The sequence below is a fragment of the Lampetra planeri genome, chromosome 29 (genome assembly GCF_965212315.1).
Source record: "Lampetra planeri chromosome 29, kcLamPlan1.2.h2, whole genome shotgun sequence".
In the NCBI taxonomy this organism is placed as follows: Eukaryota; Metazoa; Chordata; class Hyperoartia; order Petromyzontiformes; family Petromyzontidae; genus Lampetra; species Lampetra planeri.
In genome coordinates, this window is record NC_136135.1 from 7,903,379 (window position 1) to 7,928,481 (window position 25,103).

A 25,103-nucleotide genomic window follows, 5' to 3' on the forward strand; every position below is an offset into this window, starting at 1 on the left:
ACCGCCAACTGCCTCTAACAGACTCAGAACGTGGGCTCCGGGCAACGGAATTCATTTCGTTTACTCTCCGAGCAAGATCAAGCCGCTTTAAATCAATGAGCGCTCATGAAGCGCATCATATACATTAGGGATATTTCCAGGCGTGGGGTTAATTAGTTCTGGATTTAAGCAGCGCATAAGCTGCAAATGCCAACTGACGCATAATTAGGGCCTGCAGGTTTCTAAGACGAGGCTGTATGATGATCCAGGCTTCCTTGCACCAACGGTAATAATGTTTTAGCAATGAAGTCCCCCGAGTCCGACTCGATAAAGACAGATGCTATTTGCGCGTGCCTTGTTGGTGTTGTTGCTGGCTGGAGGGATAAGGGGGCAGCAAAGGGCAATTCGTGTTCATAGCCAAAAGTTCAAGGGCTGCTTAATCAGAATCTTTATCTATAACTGGAGGGGGAATCCGACCGAGCTACAAAGCTCTATTTCACAGATGTCCAGTCAGGGAAAGGGGGGGTCAGAAAGTTACGACAACACACAATACAACAAAAACCACGGCAGGGGTGCAAAGTCTAGCAAAGGTCATAAAAAATCACTAAAAATCAAGATAATGAAACTAAACTCTTGTTTAATTTACTAGCTAAAGACCACCGAGCCATTCAGTCAGGTGGCTCGGCAGTAGACAGAGCGAGCCGCTCGCAATCGGAAGGGTGCCAAAAGTTGAAATCCTGGGTGGGGGGTGGACAGAGCCCATCAGATCTCCAAAAGGGTCGATAAAGCGAGCATCACCTCGTGGGGGAAGTCAACAGCTTCCATTCACGGCACGTGACCGTGGTGCATCAGCGGTAGAGCGGCCCGCTATCATAAGTTTGCGAGTTCAAAATCCTGGTTTGGTGGTTGACAACCGACCCCGCCATAGGAATGTGGAATTTCCACGACTGGCTCAGGGGCTGTAAACAAGAGATGAGGCGCCACCTCAATGCTAACCTGTATCGTTTTTAATGGGTGGCAGGTGGCCTCCAAGAGAACATGTGTTTGTTGCGCTATATATATATGTAGGATTAATTTATTTACATGCCAAAGGGCAATCGGCATGCGAGGGAAGCACGCGAGTGCTTGTTACGTTTTTTTTCTCTCCCTCTCACCGACACGTAACAAACAAAGCACAGCGCTTTCATTTGACCTAGGGAGGGCCTCGTTGAGATTGATTCTCTATCGCAAAAGACCGAATTTGCATAGACACGGATATGGAGGGGCAGGCAATAATAGGAATTATTTTTTTTGTTATATATATATGAAAAACATTTAGTTGTAGGTAATTTAAAACGTGCAAGTTGTAATGAGGACAGAGACGATCAAAATGAGCCGAGCACATTCCTTTAGGGAAATGCGACTGATAATGGCCCTCCAACCAGCTACAGTCACTCGAGCGAAAGGTTTAGTAGACCAAGAGGCGATTGCTGATAACGTTGCCCGCAAAACACGAGGGGCTCGCATTAACATTCAGGCCGGAGCAGCGCACGGCAGTGGGAAAGGCAGCAGCTTTCTTGAGTGGTGCTCATCGACACGTGAATGAGCCTCTTTCGCACCGTACATTCTAATCGGAGTTGGGGGGCGGAAGGACGACGAAACTGAACACAAAAAGAAGTTCTAAAGAAATTCGTTTTTCGATCCAGATTTAAAAGTGTCGGCAGGAAGAGCGTTGCAGAAGGACATCTGAAAGCGTGCGATGCAGTGAGACTGTCTTTGTTCGTTGTGACGAATGTCTTCGTAGCAGCGGTTGTGGCATTGTATTACCAACGGGCGAGCCCGTTCTTGCCAAAGTGCCGCGCAACGCACGCGACGTTACATAACACGGCTCTAATCAGATTGATACATCCTCGCATGCGATGGTTTAACAGCATAACCGAAAGGACTCCGTTGACTATGGAACACTGAACGAAAGCACAATTACCAAACTGCAAAGAAAGCACTCTTATCGCGTACCCACTTTGAGCTCTTACATCACCGTGCGACTGACGCCGCGGAATAAAGAGGCAAACGAGCGCAGGATCGAGCTCTTTTGGAAACCTGAAGGCTACCATGAAAAGATGCGTGCCTCGTGAAGAGCGTTTTCAATCAGTGCGTGTTTTACTCGATAAAGGCACGAGAATCAGAAACACGGGTGCTGACAAGAGCAAGTGGAACAAAATCTGGCGAATTGCCCGATGATGCTGGATGCAATTACCAGCGAAACGTCGTACTCAAAAAAAAAAACTGTAAATGTTGTGGATTCACTATTCAACACACTGGTGGGCTAAAGTAGACTATTTGTCTTTTGTCAACGTGACACTTTTTTGCTGATTGGCCGAGTCGGGTGGTGGAGGGGTTACGACACATTTATAAATAACGCGATCCAACCCAAACACGTTTTTTATGAATAATATTGGTCGCGAAAGCCTACGTGTTAAACAGAATGACACAGAGACAGAAATAGGAACGCGTGGATCAGGGAACAATTAAAAAACCAGAGACATCATTTGGACTCTGAAGAAAAGTGGCATTTGACGGCTGATGGAATGCGAAAGGAGAAGATTATCTGAAAGGATGATCACTGCGGAGGTGGAGGACTGAGATCAAGTCACGTGCAGAAGTGAGATGTACTGTGGCATCGCAGCACCACGAGGGATGATGGCAGCATGGGGATGCTTTCATCCACCAGTAGATAGACAATGGCTGATGATGGGGGGTGATGTGTGATGCCACGTAATATATCCATTCTTTCCTTCCCGCGAATGTTTTCCTCGCCCGTAAATAGACAGGCGACTTTAGTGAAATCCTGATGCTTTCATCGCATTTCACATGCTCCCATTAGAATTCCTAATGGGAATGAACTTCAAGAAATGTTCAGCAGGACTGCGTAAAGAAGGCTACAGATGAACACAAAAGGTCATAGCAACAAGTTCGCTAAACAATTGTGAAATTATCCGTAAGAGGAGCAACAGCTGGAATATATAGCAGTGCACTGTGTACCTGGGACACCCCCCCCCCCCCTTTGAAGGTGGACCTGACATCTGTGAAAAAGAGCTTCATAGCTCATCAGATTCCTGCAGTCGAGATAATGATTCTGATCCTTCTGATAACGATTCTGAACAGGATGAAATGAAGAGGACACTGCACGATGCGGTTGTGACTACAGCACAGCCGGACGTGCGATTGTTTTGCAAAGCGGCCATTGTAATAAACAAATGAGCGGCAGTGAATGGAGCAATACACACAGATTTCACTTCGGCGAAACATGTCAATGTGTTGCGCCCAATGTACGACTCCGAGGCAGGTTGCGGTTAGGGGCTCACGCCACATTTATTAAGGGCCTACCCCAACTTCTTAGTTCTTTCGGTAAAGTCAGGTAGAAGGGAAATAATAAAATAATAAAATAACACATAATAGAATTATTCTCACGACGTTTCGGCTACAACGCAAGCAGCCGTCCTCAGGTGAAGAACAGGTCTGTCGGAAAGACAGCGTCTTGACGACCTGTTCTTCACCTGAGGACGGCTGCTTGCTTTGTGGCCGAAACGTCGTGAGAATATTTTATAATGTTTAATTTGTATTATTTTATTATTTCCCTTCTACGTGACTTTACCGAAAGAACCAAGAAGATGAATCCCTGCAGTCACGAAAGCTTTAAATCGAAAAGCTTACGCCAAGTTTGTTAAGGGCTCACGCCGAACCAAAACCCCCCTAACCTATAACTCCCCAGGGGACCCGGGTACTGTGATCCCTACAACCCGACTAACCTGGCTCTCCTCCCTGCCCCTGGGCCGGGACTACCCCCAACCTCGGCCGGTCGGGCGGAGTAGCCTCCCCTAGCCTCGTGTGAGGACCAACTACCCCGAGTCCCCACTCCTACCCCCCCGACCAACCCCGGTTACATCCTGGGTCCCCCTTTAAATACCCCCACCCGGGGGCATGACGTCACCCTCCCCCAAGGTCCGCCTGACGTCACGTTCTGCGACGCCACGCTCTCCGAGGGCGAGCGTGACGCGACGTCACCCACTACTCCTCTACGCACGTAGGCAAGGCTCACCTTGTAGAGTTGCTTGTGCACGAGCACGGGCAGTGTGCTCGCCGTGATGTCCACCTTTGGTGCCGCTGGAGGAGGACAACGAGAGAGGCATCGCGTTCGATGTGCGAATAATCACGGCCATGAGTCGCGCAACCAAGTAAGTCCGCATGAGAGGAAAGCCTCCCAAAATGCTTACGCAGAAGACGTTATTAAAAATGTTTTTGTTTAAAACGAAACGATAAACTATTTTTATTTTACCAGGTGTGGCCTGCTTGAGCTATGTAGCTCTTTTGCAGAAGCGATCTTGCCACAAATGAAAGCTCAGCCAAGTGGCTTATCGTGCGGAAATTTTAGCAGCCAAATACTCGAAACGCCGCATGTTTTTGAATGTAGAGGGAAAAGCCTCGTGATGTATCACAGTCCAGAGACGTGACTGCCATTATTTTTAATTGTTATTTGCTATTATAAAAGGAATGGAACGTGTCCGAGAGGACGTTAAACCGAGGAGACCGAGTGATGAAATCAGTTCCTGTGCAGGTGCAAGCAAAATTATTGCATCACAGAATCATGAAAAATTATGGCGGATTGGGGAGGCCTTCATCCTGCAGTGGTTTGAACATGGTTGGTAATGCAATGGTTAGAGCCATTAGTGGTTAGAGCACTGCACTGCGAACCGAGCGACAAGAATTTAATTCCTAGCAGTGGAGAGTGATATTTGAATGGGGCATACTCCCCTTCACCAAACAATGACGATGAGAATGGTGAAGTATGGTAAAACAACCTCTGTGAACCGACATAGAATGGGAATGTCTTCATCTAGTAGTGGCTAGACAAATACAATTGTAAAAATTTTTTATGACATTATTCAAGTCAACATGTGCATCCACACATGTCAGCTTAGCTGTGTGCTTATGAATGCCACTGGGTAGAAATGTGGTTAGTACATTAGCCTCAAAATTGAAGGTCGTAGAGTTTAAAGCCACTCCTTTGGAATACGTCCACTTCCTGGGGAGACTATTGTATTAGCAATGTAAGGAATTACTGCAATGAAGGCCTTTATACGAAAAAGGTGACAGATTTAAACGTGACAGCCCTGTGCGATTTCCTCCAGGTGTAACGTAGTAGTTACTCCATCCCCCGTTTGACTATGGCTACGAGTCCCCTGCGTTTTTACCAAGGGCAAATATATTCTACTACATCGTTAGCCCTAAATATCTAATGCACTGACCCCAGCGATGGGCACTAAGAATTCCCTCCACTGGTTGAAGACCACCAGCACGGACGAGTGCGAGGTGATTTGTCATTTTCTCTGCGCAAGGAGGCACTTTGACTTTGGTTACACATATCTGCTTCCTTGTCTAAATATATGCTGCACTATGGTTGTGTTTAAGATTCCATTTTTTTTCCCGTCCCCTTCGAATATTGGATTGTTGAATGTTTAGGCCCAAATTTTTTTGTATTTGTTTTTTAAGATTGGCATTTACTACATTTTCCTAGATGCACACAATTTAACGATTTGATGAATGCTAAACATTTATAATAGAATTAACAGGCCTGACTTTCAGATTTTTCTGACGAATTAAAAAATCTGGAACACATCTCTAACATTCATGCTGTATTCTAATACGTCTTTCATCGTATACCCGATTACATTCGTCGATTACATTGGTTATATATATATACACACACAAAATAATATATCCCCCATGTATAGCTTTAACAAACTTTTTGGGCAAATGCTGTTAGCGACCACCAATGAAGGTTGGTACGGAACACAAGGGGGTGGGGGATGGCCAACACCACGCCCGGCCTCCGTTGTCTTCCCAGTGGCGATGTTTATTCACTGCACGCAGGTACTCATTTGAGGCTGAGTCGACCTAGGGGAGCCCCAGGACCGGTTCAGATAATCATCATCACTGTTGTTGGCCGAACTCGGGCAGCCAGGTTCATAGCGCAGCTCACTAACCGCTACACTACTGCTCCAGTAAACCTAGTCTGCATACGCTGTTAAAATTTCTACACGTTATTCAAAGGCTTGCGTAAGTAGCCCGGGCCACAGGTGGCGAGAGGGGACGTGTGGGGACATGCGAAGGCGCTCACTTACAAAACACCTTGACGCTGGCTGTCGCCTCTCCCACGCCCGCCGGCCCCGCCGACACCTGGCAGATGAAGTCGCGCTCGTCTGCGGCCATCGTCGTGTTGAGCATCAGGGTGAAATCGGTGGCTTTGTTGACGCGGTCCGTGTAGTCGGTGCCTTCGTCGATCAGGAACTCCTTCGCGTCCTTGTAGATGATCCTCAGCCGCGTCAATTTCGAAATCTGCACGACGGTCAACCAGAAAGCGACGTTTTATCAACATCGTCGTCATCGGCCATGGTCAGGGGTCGGGAACCTGCGGCTGCGTAGCCGCGTGCAGCTCTTTCAGCGACCGCTTCGTGACGTCATTTAGGAAAGACCCCCAACCGTGTCTCGTATTCATGCACGTTGCGGCCCTTGAAATATGGAGTTGTTTCGATTTAAAGCTTTCATGACTGCAGGGATTCATCTTCTTGGTTCTTTCGGAAAAGTCACTTGCGTTGTGGCCGAAACGTCGTGAGAATAATTTTATATGTTTTATTTTTATTATTTTATTATTTCCCTTCTACGTGACTTTACCGAAAGAACCAAGAAGATATTAAGTTGTTGTTTTCACCGAATTCAAAATAAATGGCTCCTCCCTCTTGTTCTTTTGGTTGCCAATCCCTGGACATGTTCAATCACAGAGCCGTGTTTTTATTATAATGCAGCTGCGGTAGCATCGTGGTTAGAGTGCTCAGCTCACAATTGGAGGATGTACACTTGGAAATGTAAATGAACCACGCAGTATTTCTGTAGCCCTTCGTCAAGCGTGTGCTGCATGAACGTCTTCCCAAGTCACGCTGGTCATGGGGGCGAGGAAGGGGTGGTGTTTGACTATACTTCACAACAACATGCCACTGTGTACTACGGCAAGTAATTGAACCAGGCTTGCCAGGATCGTAGCAGCCCGCGCTCACTAAACGTTTCTCCGTGGCTGCCCACAGGGCGGTATGCCCCGTGCCACATGCGTCCAACCCCCGATTTGCCAGCGAGGCCCTGCTGCTCTACCGTTTGTGAAGCCAGCTGCCCCTAGGCCTCAACCTCCTGTGCACTTGGCGCTCATTCAAACACACACGCACGCACGCACGCAAGCACGCACACGCACGTGCTTGAGGCTGTTTTTGGGCATGCCGCGGGCATTTGCGGGGGATATAAATCTAAAAGAGTGCTACGGCATAAACAGGCCGTGTAATAAATACGTTGAGGCGAACAGCGCGTGCTGCCGCAGGTGGGCACGCGTCGTTGGAAGCGAGGCGGCGTGGAGGACAGGGCCAGGCAAGACCAAGCGGCCACTCGCTCCACACAAGTGGAACGCGAGAAGCAGCCCAGATTGTGACCATGGCCGCCACCCCAAGTCAGACGATCGCCCTGGAACTCCCGCTCTGAGAACTGAGCGAAAGCTCCGTTCCCGGTGGCATTGCGACCATTCGCTCTGCCTCGCCTGAAGCTGTCGAATGAATCAGGAATCTCGACGTCAAACTACAACGGCTTCCCCAGCCATACGTAGAAGAAGAATAAGTAGTGGTAGGAGGAGGAGCGTCGTATTTGAAATCTAACAATTACTTCAAAGAAGATCAAAACACCATCCCGTCCACTCAAAGAACAACATTCCTGATAACGTCAATGCTTCTTATATATTGACCTGGTTATTAAAAGTTTAGACTTACTAAAAGGAAGCCTTTATATCACAATAGGTGAGTGGCAGGTGGCATATTGTACTTTTTTCCTTACCAGAAAGATATCAAGATAAGTATTCTAGGTGGCATAATGCAGCAGCATTTAATTATTAATTTGACCATGACCACAGCGCTGTTGTGATTTACCAAGGGCAAATATATTGCATACTGCTAGGTCCGTGGCAGGCATGCAAGCTCGCTTTGGTTCAGAGCCAAAATCACAATCCGCTTGGGCCAAAAACACAACGCATGACTTCCAAAAATATGTGTCCCCCCCACAGCGGGTGTATCGTGTGGCACACCGGCCGCACAAAGTGCACGAGTTGTTTCTCCAAAACGTCGTGCAAAAAGGAAATGTGTACGTGACTCACTGACGAGGGGGGGGGGAAGGCACAATCACAATGGGTGCAAAATTGTCAAATGTGTTGCAAAAATGCATCACTTCATTCACGGTATGAATGAATGAATGATGTAAATTATAACGGTGCTCTTCGCGAACTCGTCGATGTGATTGAGACGGTAACACGTGAAGACAACTAGTCCCTGTTTAGCCTTGTACAAGCTGTTGGGGCAAGTGCTGTTGGGCAGCACCTACTAAGGTTAACACGGTGCACAAGGGAGCGGTGTGCTCAGCACCGCGCTCACCTGCCTTTGTCTCTCCCAGTTGCCGATGTTATGACACCGCACCAGGTACGCGTTTGTGGCCGAGTTGACCTCAGGAAGGCCCAGGACAGGTTCCGATATTCAACACTGATGTTAGCCGTGAGTGCTGAGTCCGTTATAACTACACGACCGCTCCCCGCAAATACATCTGCATACACATATAAAATGTTCCCCTGTATAGCCTCAACAGACTGTTGGGACAAGTGCAGTTAGCGAGCACCTAAAAAGGTCAGCACGACACCCGAAGGGGTGGGTGGCCAGTATCACACCTGGCTGCCTCTTTCTCCCAGTGGTGAGGCTGAGTCACACTTACATGGATGGATGGATACACAGCAATGCATAGCAGCATGCACATGTGCTATCCCAATGCACACAATGATTTCTCCCAACAGAGACGATAAACAGTTACGTATGTATGTACGTATGTTGAACTTATTTTGCACCATACGTAGCCAACCGTGATAATCAGAGATGCTTGGGGAAGGAAAATCAGAAGTGCGGGGTACTCACGATGAACCATTGCACGTTCACAGCATCGCTGATGGATGATTTGTATGTGCAGGGGATCTCCAGAGGCTTTCCCAGTTCCACCTCGACAATCGGGCTCACGTTGACGGTGATTGCTGCCAGAGTGCCTGGAACAACGGAAGGGGGGAGGATGAGGCTGTTAATTAACGCATCGCGAACGTGAGCGCAAAGCCACTGGCGCATTGGAAAGGGCGGCAGAGAAAGATACCGGAGAATCGGACACTGTGCGTAACAATATCAGGACCATATTATTAAACTCGCATCGTACGGCGGCGATCGTGTGGGCGTTAAGGGCGCATGGTGTTTTGACGACGCGAATTCATACATGGGGCACAAAAATCTCACTGCGTGCACGATTGTGCACACTGGCCGAGATGAAAATGCTGCAATTTCAAATAATGTCACAGAAGGAAATCTAATTAAGCCCAATTATTGTAAAATTTCACTTCAGTGGACGCACACACCTGTCCCCACACGAATGAAGATGCCGTGGGGCAGGCGTAATGTCAGGCAGGGGGACAACAAACAAACTCAAACGTGATTTCATGCCAAAATAAACACAGAGGCGGTGTTCATCCACTATTCACAGATCCGAGCCAGTGGTGGAAATTCCACCTCCCTATGGCGGGGGTGGCAGATCCATTTATAGGACAACCACCGGAGGGCCGAGTTAACGTCCAATTGGAATTTTCGAACTCGAAACATTTGCGATCGGGGGGCCCTTCACGCTACTGCTGAGTCACCTAGCCGGATACACAGCACGGATACACACACCGCAATGCAGTGAATCACACAGCGCGTTGGTGCCCTGCCAGCTTGCATTCACAACGTCCAAACTGCCTGCAATTTCACGCATAATTGATTGTAAATGTTCGCGCGATGGATAAGATGCGTGCTGCTCAGACCGGCATGTGGTAATGACCAATATCACCCCCCCCCTCTGCCTTCATTGCTCGCGCGTTTGGCTACTAAAGCGAAGTTTTACAATACAGCACGCTTCGGGGAAATGAAGGCAAGAAAGAGAGAAAGATTGTGCCATATCTCACAATGACGAGGGTATGACCTTATACCGTAGAAGCATAAAATATATAAAAAATATATATAAAAGATATACTATTTCTGCAGCTGAATGACGTTGAGAAGAGACAAAGAGAGTAGAAATGCTTAGAAGGGCATTGAAGATGTGGCCAGGACAGGGCAGAAGAAACAGAGGGAGACTGCGGAAGAGATGATGGCAGGATGCGGTGGAACGAGATATGAGGACAGTTGATGTCACCCGAGAAGAGACGCAAAATAGAGATACTGTACACGGAGAAATTAAATCTGAGCACCCGAGCCAATGCAATAATGGTAATTGGTGGCTTAGAAGAAGACATGGCTGAATGGTCTGTGGCAATATAAAAAAAAGCACATAATTGCATTTCCCTACAACAATTCACACGTTGCTATGCATGTGTTGAAATATTTACAAAATACACATGAGTGACGTTCTTGGACATTGGTCTTTAATACGTTAAACCTATCTAAATATGTCCAATATGTCTCACTAATCAACCCAGGTATTTCATTTATTTCAGAGAATATATGCAGTAAATACCTAGCACGGCTGCCACTCTCAGTGAACCAGAGCCCTCCGATGCCTCGGCCAAGAGCTCTCTCTTGCGGTTTACACTTAAAAAAAAAAGTAATTGCCGTGAATTCAATAACATGTTTTACTTTAATTAGTTATCCACAAATACACTGCTGTTTGTTTTTACTGCAATTAACCTGACAGAGAATCTGAGCCTTCTACATCCAATAAGCCAGACATCCACCACCGCTTGATGCCGATGGGAAGAGAGTCGGATTAACCTGCACAGTCACAATTTTGTGTTTACGCATTTTACAATTCTACACATTGCGGTCGTTAATTGTGCTTACAATATTGGGCCAACTTTCCATGTATAATTGGTACGTGTGAGATGTATTTATATGTAGCAATAGAAGCATGTATTAGAAGAGTACACAAGTGATGCCATCACATCTACGCCTCTATTTAAGGAACGAAACAGGTGGACTTCTCTACAAATCTGGCTGTCGCCTGATGAAGCTGGTTGTAATTACTGGCGAAACGTCGTACAGATTGTAAGTGTTGTGGCTTGGCTCTCCAACACACCGGTGTTGCTGTACTAGTGACGAATTGGCACGTTCCGTTTACGTGACAAACCTTAATAATTGGCTGTGTAGGGTGGTGGCGGGTTTAACGACACATTTATATTTACGCGATCTAACCTAAAAAAACCTGTATTGTGGGAGTAATTTATTTATTTATTTGCTTGCTCATACCGCACATGCACCATAAGTGGAAAGTCTCTCCCCCCATAATTACTCTGGCTTCGAGAGCTTTTGCTCAAACTCACTCCTTCCTCTCTCTGCTCCCACTTCACACAGAACTGACCACGCAACGCTGCATTGCACACGAGCCGAGACGTAAGAAAACAACATGTAAATGTGTTCTATATCAAAGCTGTCACTTGACACCAATGAAATAAGTTCTGGATTGAACATAGACCCGCAGTTAACATATTTATTTCCTTATCTAAAACCCCGCTTCCAATCTCCTCCCTCTAGCAAGGCAATGCTGTCCCACACACTCAGCTATCTAATCCATTTCTCTGTGTTAACACCGATGCCCTCACATGCCCAACGATTTATAGATCTCTGCTTCCCATACCTACGTGCTCATGCATTACATTTGCACGACTATCATTTTTACTCCAGGGGCCATGGAAGCTACAGCCAGTCCACACGTTTACCTTGACCCGGTTCCATACATTAGTTAGATTATAACTAAAAGCTAGATGGTTTTATGAATATAAAATGGCACATCATCATCATCATTGGCTACGGTCAATCCATTCCTGGATGAAGGCCTCCCAATGCTCCATCTCCTGCGTGGACATCCTCTCCGACGTGTCCCATCCCTTCGCTGCCATGCCGCTATCGCTCTTGACCCTCGACCTGTCTAGCAGCATGCCCTGCCCATGCCCGATTACTTTTTTCCCCGTAAGCAGTTCGGATGATGGCATTCACCTGCATGCGTTTCTCTCGGTCATGTGTTCTAAAAAAGAGAATACATTTTACCCTTTCTGGCAATGAAACAGGTGTTAAGATGTTCAAACACCAAATAAATGCCTCTTCAAAGGCATCGAGTCTGCATTAACCACACGTGCTTGTGGCAAAACATGCAAACAAACATGCTCTGATAACAACATGTGCCTTGTCTTTGAAGCTGATCGGCCTACAACCAGAGACAGCCTTCTTTATGGCCTAGTCTCAAAAGTGTGAGACCAGAGAACGCCAAAAGGCGAACAGCACAAAGACAAAATATCAGAACACATATCTGGCGTCGAGCAATTATATCTACGGGAACTTTTTGCCAGTGACTAGCGACCTTTATACCGGCAAAAGGGTCCCATAGATACTTGCGTTCTATCTCTCAGCTTCATTTCGAGCATTGCATCATTCGCTTGGTTCGTCGCGCACTTAAAAAAAAAATCGTCGTTCCGTGTTCCGTGTTGACAACCTCGTTTCTGAATGCCACCCCCAACCAAATGACGCCAACAACGATACGTGGTCCGCAATGCTGCAACACACCACGCACCGGCGGCGCAAACTACGGAGAAGTTTGCAGGGCTCGAGAATCACGGGGCGCATTCATTCCGGTATGTGTGTAATTTATTACCGACGTGTGTTTATGACCACAGTGGAAACACACTTTAAAAAAAAATAAACACATAAAAAAAATTCTATGCCCCAACTCGTTTTCAGCATTTGAGTACCCAAAGGTGTTCGCTAATTCTGGCTTGGCAGGATGAGTGGCATTTTTTGACTGCTTCACATGTGGAGGGGCACATTTATTGAAATAAATAAACATATTTCCCCCCCTGGATAATCCCTTGAGATGGAACGTCTGATTTGCACGGTTAGTCCAGGGGTGTCAAGTGACACGTGTGTAACAAACACGTCATGACACGCAGAGAGACATGTCAATTTTCAAAACGTATACAGGTCCCAAAGATTTCAATGCTCGACCCCAACTAGAAATGCTCTGAGACTTGCACTGTCTTTGTGTTGTTTGCCTTTTGGATTACGCTGGTCAACAAAACAACTAGATTTTTTCTGGCCTGGACTTTTGCAGCTGTTTTAGACTAATTTCAGGGTGTTGATTCCAAATCTGATCTCAGATTTGCTCTATCACATCTCATTTTATGCTATCGGCACACCCCATTTTCATTGATTTTACCCGAAAGTAACTCTGTCACTTATGATTGCAAGTTGTTGCGAGTCAGTGACTGCTTTAGTGATAAAATATGGTGCTGTATTTCTGGGATAGTGTGTTTATAATATAATTTTATGTAGATATCCACATTTATTTAATATTTTTCTTCTGCAGTTTTTATTGAAAATGCAATATTTGATATCTCAAAAACCTGATGTGATAGACAAAAACTGATGCCAGATTTGGAATCAGCACCCCAAAATTACCTTAAACCCGTTGGAATATCTTATGCCAGAAAAAGTGTGTTGACCAGTGTTATCTGGTCTAAAACCGATGAGACTAGGCCATAAAGAAGGCTGTCTCTGGTGTAGGCCAATCAGTTTCAAGGACAATGCATACAGTCAGTTTAACACGTAGGCTTGCGCGACCAATATTATCCATAATAACAATTACAAATTGTAATTGTCGGGGGCTTTATTCTCCAACACACAAGCGGTGTGCTGAACTAGTAACGAATTGGCACGTTCTGTTTACGTGACAAACCTTACTAATTGGCTGTGTCGGGTGGTGGCGTGTTTAACGGCACGTTTATATTTACGCGATGTAACCCAAAAAAACCTCGATTATGGATGCATATATTATCAGACTATGTTTGTTTGCGTGTTTTTCCACAAGTATACGTGGTTAATGCAGACTTGATGCCTTGAAAAAGGTATCATACCTTTTAATGCATCGAATGATAATTGATGATAATATATGCATCCAATGCATTTATGCATTTAACGTCGTACTTGGTTAAGCACACACACACACGTATATATACAAATATTGCGGTTCACGCAGAACGCTAAAACCATAACCAGGAGCATCTCGCAAACTTGTCTTTATCCAAAATGACTGCACGTCCACTGAACAAATGATGTCACTATCATCGTCGAAAATCTGCACAGCCGCGCGCATTTACATTCGATGCCTCTTACGAGCACAAAAAGCTTCGCGTGATAATTTGGTTGATGGAAATTAGGGCACTTTGCAGGAAGGCTTTGCGTGAAATCAGCCAACACGACACGCAGTGCTTCCCATGCTTCAAGTGCAGATGGTTTCATATCTGATCGGTATTAATTTCATACGTCAACAACTAAGACTGTTGCCTAACATATGAAAAAGAGGTCTGAGAAAATACAGCTTATGCCTTACCCTTCAGCAACCTGCTCTGACCAGCGTGATGAAGCATTATATGATGGGAGACTACATTTGGGGGCTGATTCGTGAAAGTGATTTACAGTATAATCGTAAATCTCGAAAAACGATTCACTTTTAAATCTCTTGTAGTCATTTTTGTATTACTTTATTATACATTACATGTTAATTTTGATTCATATGTTCTTTTTTGCTGACTTTATGTGAACAAAAAGACACAAATTTGCCTATTTTCATATTGAAAATAGGTACATTTCAAAATATCACTGTCCTGGTCACAAAAGCAAAGTTTGTAGGGAATAATAGCCATTCTCTATACTTTTTAAGCATAAGCAAATCCGAAATAACACTTACTACCCAGGAACAAAAATTGTGTTACGTAGTGTCATCAGTCCAAACTCCATTGCGAACCCGGCATGGCAAGTCATTCATCCAGCAGTAGAATGATAGAGAGCTGGCCATAATGGCTCACCACTTCCTGTTGACAAGCCCAGAGCCATTGGTGGTAATTCCACATTTCTATGGCAGGGTGTGGGTCTATCAACCACCACAAAGTGGTACGCACTGTATTGACCCCAGAGGGAGGGATGATGGGTCTGGGTCAAACCCTGACCAGGATTTGAACTCGCAAGCTTCGATTGTGAGTTGCTCTCGTTCTACCGCCGAGGAACCTCAGGCACTTGCCATGAATGGAAGCCGCTGTGTAGCGATCGAGCAACAAGGGTATACAAGACGTGGTCATGTTGTGCCTTTGTTAACAGCGATCACAAAACAACTGTGAACCGGCTTCCCTTGAAAGATTACTCGAGTCAACGAGCTCCATTCCTCCAGAACGTTAAAGTTTTTCTTGGCTCTGAATTGTGTGATTACGGTACCATGCTTGCCCATTAGTATCACAATAACTGCGCGTGTAATTGAGCAAGAGCAGGAGGAAATGTGCTGACGGGTCTTCTTCCTGGCAAGAACCTTAACAGAAGACTGACCAGCTAATCGTCCGTATCAAGACAAGCGTTAATATTCTCTGCAGATAACTTTGAAACGTCTTTCACCAAAAGCTAACAAGACAATTAACGAATTTTTTTTTTCAGGGATTCAATAAAACCTTCGAGTTCAAAATGAAGTGAGCGGCGACAGAGAAGCCAAGTGAACGCAGTTTGCTGCCAGAGTGGAAAACTCATCGTTATCATAAGCCACGCTCTATCTACTGCTTAATGAAGGCCTCCTCAAGTCATCGCCACCTCTCATGACCCTGAGATGCAACAAGACAAAGATCCCCCCGTATAGCCTCAAAAGACTTTTGGTGGCAAGTGCTGTTCGTGAGCACCTATGAAGGCCGCATGGCAGACAAGGGGGTGGTGGCCAGCGCCACGCCCATTGGCGATGTTTTCGACCCAGGCTAGGCCCAAGATCGGTTCAGATAATCATCACTGGCGTTGACCGTGAGTGGGAATCGAACTCGGGTCACTGGGTTCGTAGGGCAGTGCGCTAATCACTGCACCATCACTCGACCCACCCAGCACCTGCACATGAGCTGACCTTATCATTGTTTCATTTCTTCGGCGGACGTCCTCTCGAATGTGCTCTGTTCCTTGGCTGCCACTCCGTTATTATTCTTAACCATCGGCCATAACCCTTTCCAGCGACACGTCCTGCCCAGGGCTACTCACTTTTGTCAAGTGACCGTGTCATGTTTGCCTGCGGAGGGTGGCACGGCTAGAAGGATTTCACTCGTAAGCTTGAGTCCTCCACATATCGATGCACGCACATCTCGTGTCCTTTTTTGCAACCATGTACCCTATGGGTTGGGTATGCCCTCGGGCCATTGGCACTTTAAAACGGCGCTACACTGGGAAAAACATTTGTACAGCTCCAGTGACCCTCCCAGAGAGAATTTTCCATTATAACACGGGTAGCCTCAAACCGCCGGTGTTACTCTTCTCCCTCGACGACGCCCGCGTTACATTGGGCTTTCACCACTGTAGCTGGAATGATGTCATGAACCTGCATGTGTTATCTAAGCCACGTGGCTCCTCTTTCTTTCTTTCTTTCAGCATATTTCCAAAACACCCATCTGTTCCAAACACCCTATTTCAGTTTTTGTTTCATTTCTAGATATTTTAGTTGTTTTTGTTCTTGATGACGACCATGCTGCTGAGGCATAGAAAACTCTCGCCAGCACTCGACTTCAAGCTGGGCCGCACACCTGCGTCAATGGCCTGTGAAACGTTCCCGGCACCCTGGCCACACCACGTCCAAAATAGCTTGCAACGATGGCCCGCAGCTACTGGTCACGTGCCACACTCCAGTCTTTCGAGCGACCCCAGGAAATTACTCGGCTGAGGAATTAAGCCCCTGGATCTTCCCCCAAATCAGTTAAAATAATACATATGACAGTGGCTTACCACGGATCCATATTTGTTTTTTTGGGGTAGGCAATGTGGTGGTAGTTTTATGCCAACATTCTTGCTATTAACCCCACCCCCCGCACCCACCGGTGAAGATTGTCACGATGGAATGGCCGATCCACAATACGAAGGAGACATCAGAGCGATGCACTCCACTGCTCATGACGCTGTTTGTCTGGCTCGACCGCCTTAATGTGAAATCGTGGTTATTTGCATAGCATCTTAACCGTACAAAAGAATACGTTCTCGTAATAATAACCTTGCTCAATTCAAGAAATATATAAACGCTTTGCTAGACTATTACAACTTCAATGGTGCTGTTTGTTGCTGGTTGCTTCATGTCTTGGGCATTTGGGCCCTGTGCTCAGCAACCCTGATGAATCCCTTCCGCCAGCTTTCCCACAGGAACTAAGAAACACGGGTTACAGTGCCGTATAGTGCCAGCCATTAATTCTGAAAGGCCAAAAACTGTCAAGTGACGCAAAGCACTCATCTCCACTGGCGCTTCGCATTCTCGAAAATGAGGATGTGCACTGCCAGTCAATCATAAATCCCTTAGTTTTAATCCAGCAAGGAATCCATAAAAGCACTACAGCACATCTTGCTGCAGAGATCTCTGGGTACAACGGAGAGGCAAACTGCTGATTGACACTGATAATAATTCTTGAAGGACATTCTTCGCCTCTGCATGCTGACATCTGAAGAGCAATGGGGCGGCACTCACCTCCTGTTTAGCAGCCCTAAGCCAGTGGTGGAAATCCAACTTTCCTATGACAGGTGCACACGTTAAAGGTCGTCGTGCAGAGGTCGGCAAACCTACGGCTCGGTAGACGCACGCGGCTCTTTGAGGACCGCTCAGTTATTTAAGGGCCATCTCGTATTCAAATATTGTGTGTGTAAGTTGAACTTCTGTCGCACCGTACGTAGCCAACCGTGCTTATCGGAAGTGCGGGTGAGAGGCAACAAACTCAGCACAATTTGGTTGCCAACCCAATAGTTGATTCTAAAAAGTGGTAATAATTTTTTTTTTTTACATCCGGCTTGGTTATGGACATGATGCGATTCAATTGCGGTCCGCGCACTCTAACCACGACGTTACGCAGCTGAATTGCTACAAAAAAAAGCCGCACCGCATTACACTGTGGGCACCAAATAAGAAACACAAACAAAAAGTCGTGAGCTCCGCACTGTACGGAGAACTTAGCAATAAAGCGTTCATGCCAATGGAGTACAAAGGGCTCTGTTGTGATTTTTGACACTGGTTAATGCCCATGCATTCTCATGCAAACATTTTAGTTCACAAAGGTCAAAGATTAACCGATCAATTTAATTGCTCCGTAACCTTCTGACGGTCAGCGGGATTTCAAGCGGACCACATTTGTCAATATTTGGTCGAGTCTACAGCGAGAAGACGCCACACAGAACAGGACAAAGAATCCCCCTGTTTCGTCTAGTCGTGCGCATCAGCAAGCTCTGCGAGCGCACACCGACACACACCGCAACGATGGCGTGGCCAGGACCACACCTGGCCGCCACGCCATCTTTGCCTTCCTTGTGCTGATGTTCACCTTGCCGAACCAGGTACTCGTTTTTTTTTTACTACGTATGTTGAACTTCTTTCGCACCGTACATAGCCAACCACGCGCTAATCGGAGGTGCGGGGGAAGGACGACGAACTGAACACAAAAAGGCAGTTTTTGTGTTTTGAGGCCGAGGCAACCTAAAGAAGGTCAAGGAAGCATCTGAAAAAGTTCAGTCTTGTCAGGCTCTGTGGTGTTCAGTCCAGTCTCCAACCCTTATATCTCTCTCTCTGGCCTCTCTGTGTATGTGCTATGAACAAGGGACATCGCCAGAAATGTTGGCTGCCACATTTATTCCCTTACACAAGGCCACGGCATTATTGTGTTGTTATTTGTGCTTGTGCACCACCGTCAATGCAGTGGACATCACCAAATAATTTGTTATTAAGGCCAAGGACAGCTGCAGATAAGGCACTTTCCACCGTTGTGAAAGAGCAGGCATCCGAGAAAAATGTGCTCCCGAGCGCGTATCACGGAAACAGACACGTGTGCGCGCATTCACACATGCGCCACTACGGACTCAATGCGGTATGCAGACACACAGCGTTGTGAACCAATTCCGGTGGACGTTAGCGGAGTAACGTTCCGCCTGGCTCCGGCAATTCCATAAATTGTTGCGAAGCTGTGACGTGGTTCAGGATCACGATCTGCTTTAACAACGCGGTGAATGTAGCGGCCACTAGTGGCTGCAGGCCAGGGTGGGGGGGGGGGGTCATGCCAATGCATTACGCACAACATGTACAAATCGATAAACATCGATCCGTGCACACGTGATTTGATGCATGTATCTATCACGAGCATTATAATCAATATTAACCGAAGCATTGTTGCAGCTGTGGTACACACACATGTAGTAATACTAGCAACTAGCAATGTCTACTGTCTGCTAGCTTGGAATATGTGTATATTGGCATTGGATCACAGAAGCGGTCGTTAACCAAGACACGAGCGAAAAAGCGACAGGCCTGCCGAAGAATGATGGACATAAGTGTGACAAGGAGTAAGCCGACGAGATGGGTTAACAAAAAGAAGAAGCAAGGACAATGAGAGGGGTCACAGATAATCTTGTCAAACACAAATTCACGAGGAAATGGGCAGGACGCGCCGTGTGAAGAGCTGACGAGAGATGAGAGACCGAATTAACGACGGAGCGGAGACACCGAGAGAGAAAATAATCGGCGGAAGAGATGGTGGCAGCAAGGCGACATCACAAGAGTCTGGAGTCCAAGACCGCACAGGAGCAGCTGAGGAAGTAGCAGATGGGAGGGAGTGGGGGGGGGGCATTTGCCCAACAGTGGGAAGTTACAGGCTCACAACAATAACAACAAACAACAATCTGCTGGCGCCCTGCATTCGCTGTAAATATTAGTGACGTTCAAAAGGGCTCGTGTGCAGAAGCTCTCTGTATACAGGACAAGGAGGTCACTCAGCGAGCCGCAAATCAAAAGATTTTCAAATGTGTGCACTCCCGTTCATACCAGACAATTTATCGTTAAACTCAACCCGTGCAGTCATTTCATATGAAAGGGCTGCTTTATGAAAGAGATTAACAGATTCATAAATTGTCCGAAAATGGGCTAGAACCAAACCACGATGCGCGCCTGCAAGCAATTTGCAGTTTTTTTGTTATCTCTCTGTACTCCGCTCCGCAGGCAGTTGTTGCGGTGGAGATAAGTAATGCGAATGAGCATCAAAGTGGCCCGTGGTACTCGAACAAAACATGTCAATAAATGTGCTTCACGCTAAAGTCTGCTATCTGAATGTCCGGTTGCATTTAACAGCAATTTGCATCACGTCAAGCTGCCTATGGCAGGGACTCGCGCGATCTTCTTCGGGATTCGTTAAAGCGATCGAGTCTATTGTCTGCCACAACATTTGGGGTCCGAGCTCTTGGCGATTAAAGCTTTTCGTGAGATTTCCTTATCGGACATGTCGTATTGACGGGCTCGAGCAGGAGACTATTTCTATTTTACAAGCTTAGGCCCACTGAGGTCTATAGCTCTTTTTTCAGAAGCGACCTGGCCACAAATGATAGCTCAACGAAGTGGCTTATCACGCGGAAATATATAGCGGCCAAATAGTCTAAACGCACGTTTCTAAATCTGGAGGGAAAGCCGCGGAGGATCTAGAGAAAAATCCACGCGACCACGGGGAGAACATGCAAACTCCATATATACAGCCGTCAGGTTCGAGGTCAAACCCACGACCTCATGCATACCAGGCGAGGTAGTTAACATCTCACAAACGTGGCACCCCGAGATGACATCAACAGAATGGGATGATGGCCGATGGTCAAGCAAAATAATGGAGTGGCAGGATAGTGAGAGGTGGCTTGGGCAGGTCTTCATCAAGCTGTGGATTGACAATGGATGATGATGATGATGTAAAAGGGGCATCATCGGTTGCATCACGTCGGGCGTGGCTTGTTGAGGGTTTTCCCTGCCTTCGAGAGGCAGGATGTCGGAACCGGGCAGCAATTTTTTTTAAGGTGCTCGAGTAAGCGACGAAAAGAAAGAAGTTTGATTACGAGTGCGAGTCGATTAATTGGCTTAACCGATCAATTGCGTCAGCGCGAGGCTCAATGGAGGTGTGACGAGCACTTTTGACACGGCTCAATGCAGTAGCGGAGCTACAAAGCTGCCTGCTGAGCCTTGCTTTACCCTCGTCCCCAAACGGGCGTCACTCTGACAATGGATGCCGTTATTGACCGGCAATTTAAAGTTCAAATGGAATTATTGTGCGGCCCGAACCGCGGCAACCGACATGAAATTAAACCGTAGGCCCCGTGGTGAGCGGCGTGGCCTTTCACTCGTAAATATTCATCGTTGGGTATTTTACATTTTGCTGTTTTTTTTTCATGATCACGTTTTCTAAAACGAGCAACGTTAGTATGGTACAATACTGTATGTTTTTTATTTTAAGTCATCTCTTGATCAATTGATGCATGCTCCTTTATTCAATCCCCTTGAACTCAATGTGAATCAGTACAGCTGTGAAAGCCTTAAACAGAAAACGCCCTTGTAATTTACACGTGAAAGTGGTCCCCCACAGCGGGGGTTTGCGCGTGAAATTAGCTTCCCAGTACACCACTAACTACAATGCATCCTTGGCCCCATAATGGCCATTCACACTGGGACATTGTATGCCTCGAGGTCAAAGAGTTCACAGATCTGAAGTGGTCAAACCACTGTGATGTAAGAATCTGGTTTAGGACAGGGGGAGCCAAAAAAAACCCCAAACATTTATCTAAACTACACACCATCTCATTCTGCAGCAGTCTTGTTGTGCAGCTGACTGCGAAAGAGCTCTGTGATGTTGCTGAGTATTGCTGGAGGTTGATTCAAACCTTTGTAAATCTCCATTTCCTGAAACCAAAAAAATTGACGATAGCCTCTGGGCCCCCGCACCACTCCGTTTTTGCTGTGCCGACTTTCAAGATAACAGGAAAAAATGTGGCATGAAGTGACATCAAGCCGGTGTGAGAAAAAAACAAGGCTCAAATTCATTTTCAGATATTTTGTTGAAAGCAAAACAGATAATATTTTTTTTAACTGGTTTTGGTGTCTTGGCATCTTCACGTTCAAGATGCAACAATCGCCACCCTCTTTAGATTCCACTCAGTGGAAACATCTGCCTTCTCTGGTCGCGTACATCAAGACGGAGCCGCGTGTTCCATGGGAAAGTGACTTTTCTTTAGATCTCACTCAAAGTTCAAAAAACCTCATTATAAGCGTGGGGAGTAACCGAAACCGGTAAAGGTCTTGCATCAGAAACACAAATTATAATCAAACGCGTTTTATTAAAATTACTATATATGTGTATAAAAATATATTATTATTCCAACCCCCCCCCTCTACTGATAGACATCAGAGCGGAGCCTGGGTTGTGAAGGTTATAGTGAAGAACTTAACGGCTTGGATGAAATTAAACGTCTTTGTCCACATTCATGGATGCAAAACGCGAAGCACACCCAACCCTTGCTCTTGCCGACCTTTGGGTCACGTGATTAGTGTGCTTATGAAAGGCCATGGAAATCATAACCTAAGCTATCTATTTGACGTGAATAAAATGCAACATTGCTGACCGGCGCGGTGAACAGTTTTGTAGTAAACACGTTTAATAAAGGACATCATACTTGTTCCACGAGCACACACAGCTGCTTATTTGCGGAAGAGAACCCCTTCGGTAACCACAAGGACTTGCTCACTGTGTTGCAAACTTGCAGGTCATCAAATATTCAGTTTAAGGCCGAAAATAAAATTTACCCAATTTGTTCCCTCCAATTTAATGCAAAAAAAAAATTTGACAATGCGGGATTTCCTCGCTTTAATGCGGGTTTCGTTTTTGTGCGATTTTGCGTATACACGCGGCTCAACGGATTTCTACCCAAAATTCGCTATGCGCGCTTTTAATTCGTTTATATACGGCTATGCTGTTGGAGGTGGAAAAAATAGTGCGTGCGTGTGTACTGTACGCACTGCTCGGCAGGCAGCCGTCTCACGCAGATATTGCTTTGTTGTGCCCTTTTATTGGAACGAATTTCACCGCACAAAGTAAGGGAAACCTGCACCTGCACAGACACCCAAAGCCAACGAAGGGAGACTTGACAATTCAGCTGTATCCGAGTACAGAACATCCCAGATGTACTCCGCTATCCTCTGGATTATTTTTCACACACACTTTTTCCCCGCCGGTCATATGAAGCAAAAGTTGTGTGGGTGTATCTAATAATCGGCTAAGGGGTGTGTGATAACATGGATACAACTTGATTGACACTGCACATAACTTTGGCATGCATCATCTTGCAATTGTGACAAATCCGTAAAATTGTTATTTGATGAGTTGGGACCGGTTGTTTACTGCTGCTGCTGCTTGGCAATTCATGGATGACTGATGACACACTAAGTCCAAAACAAGCAGTGCCGGAGGAGCAACAGTGCTTGCTGTAAGTTTGTAAAACATTGACCATAGCTTCTGCTGAGGCCACCTGAGTTGTACTTGTGTGTATAACTATTTCACCCCCCCACCCCCCCATCCCCCCCCCCGGCTGTGCTGCTCTTGACATGTCACAAGACAAAGTACCCCGACGGATCTCTCGCAGAGCAGTCCCACCACCCTTTGTAGTGGAGAATGGCCCACGGAAGTGGAAATCACAGAGCTAGATCTGAGATCGTTTCAAGTGGTCTATGATCCACACGGCAGAAGATTGGACTTCTCACTCTTTCTGCATATGAGAGTGAGGATGATCACATGACGGTCGACCGATATTATCATTCTTAGGGCTGCATTTTAGCCGAATTAAGCGCAGATCAAAATTTAATGCCAAGGGTTTTAATCATTCGGAGACCATTAACTCACTGAACTTGAGAACCCAATTTTAGCCAATAGGTCGCTACCTAAATTCGAACCCAGGATTTCATTGGTGCCACGCTCAGCACTCTGAAAACTCTGAGCTACGTGGCCGGCCACCTTCCGAAGCGGCATTCAAACCAGGGTCACGGTGCTTGACGGACTTGTTCCAGACCAACCTGACCTGGCCATGACAAAAAAAACAACACTGTACTGTATCTTTGTTTATGGTTCTGAGCCAAACGCGTCGCCTAAATTGCGTGCGTTAGGAAAGACACACACACGCGCTCAGGCCCACGCGATATTTTATGGCAGGAAAAACGTGATCTTAATGTTTGGCAGGGGCTTTGCCAGACAGGTGACATTCCGGGGACCGGCTTCATGCCAAGGGCCTAATTTACGCTTGCGCCGGGTTCTAAAACGGCTTCTGTTGGGATCACACGTTCAGGAGCAGAGTCCTGTGCTATTGTACGTCAGTGTCCGCTTTGTGTCCTGATCAAATGGCCGTTTGTTCCGTGTGGGCGAGTCGCAACAGACCGAGCTTGTGAAGCCTCCTTTCAGACGCGCGGACTCGCCCATCCCCTCCCCCCCACATTAGAAAACCTCCCCTTTGAATTTTCTTCCCGCCCTCGCCTAAAAGCGGGGCCCCCGCACGCGGCTCCGTGGTGCTCTGGGCACAGCAGGTGTGCTCTGTGCGAGGAGGCCGCAAGACGGCACAAAGGGAGGGAGATCTGTCAAACTGGGAGTCGGTTGAAAAATCAAACGGCACGTTTTGGCACAAGTCGGCAGTGAATGCACCACTCCCCCCCCTGCTCCCCTCTCCACAAAACTCCTTTTCCATCTGCAAGGATTACCTATTTGCAAGTTCATTGCAAAATAAAAAAAAAGCCTTTCCACACTTGCACACCTTCCGATTGTCACGGTTGGCTACGTACGGTAGGACAGTAGTTCAACGTTATGACTCGATTCGACTTGGAGCTGCTCTCTTTTGTTTTTTTTGCGCTCAACGCTTTTGTGGGCCAAAAATCGGACCACGCCAAAATTCAGGCTGCTCAGGGTACAGAATGAAACACAGTGCGGTATTCCATTTCACTGGACTTATCTTCAACATTAGTGATAATAAAGTGCACTGGTGTGTGTCCGCCATCTTCTCAATTGACCCTATCGTTCACACGCCACAGTGGCCGTATGAAAAGTTAACCCAACGCTGCACCTGCCACTCTTTGTCGAAGCTCAACAGGACGTGGCCCCTTTTGTGCCACATGTGCTGCCGGCTCTGTGAAGTTGC

General features: G+C 46.5%; 1 protein-coding gene across 1 annotated transcript in view; it reads right to left on the minus strand.

Moving 5' to 3' along the window:
* LOC144728653 (basal cell adhesion molecule-like) overlaps positions 1 to 25,103 on the minus strand; it is a 67,887-nt gene that overhangs the window by 33,155 nt on the left and 9,629 nt on the right. The window contains exons 2-4 of the mRNA XM_078608227.1: positions 9,003 to 9,127; positions 6,141 to 6,354; positions 4,058 to 4,122 (exon numbers count right to left, since the gene is read on the minus strand). Coding sequence (XP_078464353.1) covers positions 4,058 to 4,122; positions 6,141 to 6,354; positions 9,003 to 9,127 — 404 coding nt within the window. The remainder of the gene's footprint in view (positions 1 to 4,057; positions 4,123 to 6,140; positions 6,355 to 9,002; positions 9,128 to 25,103) is intronic.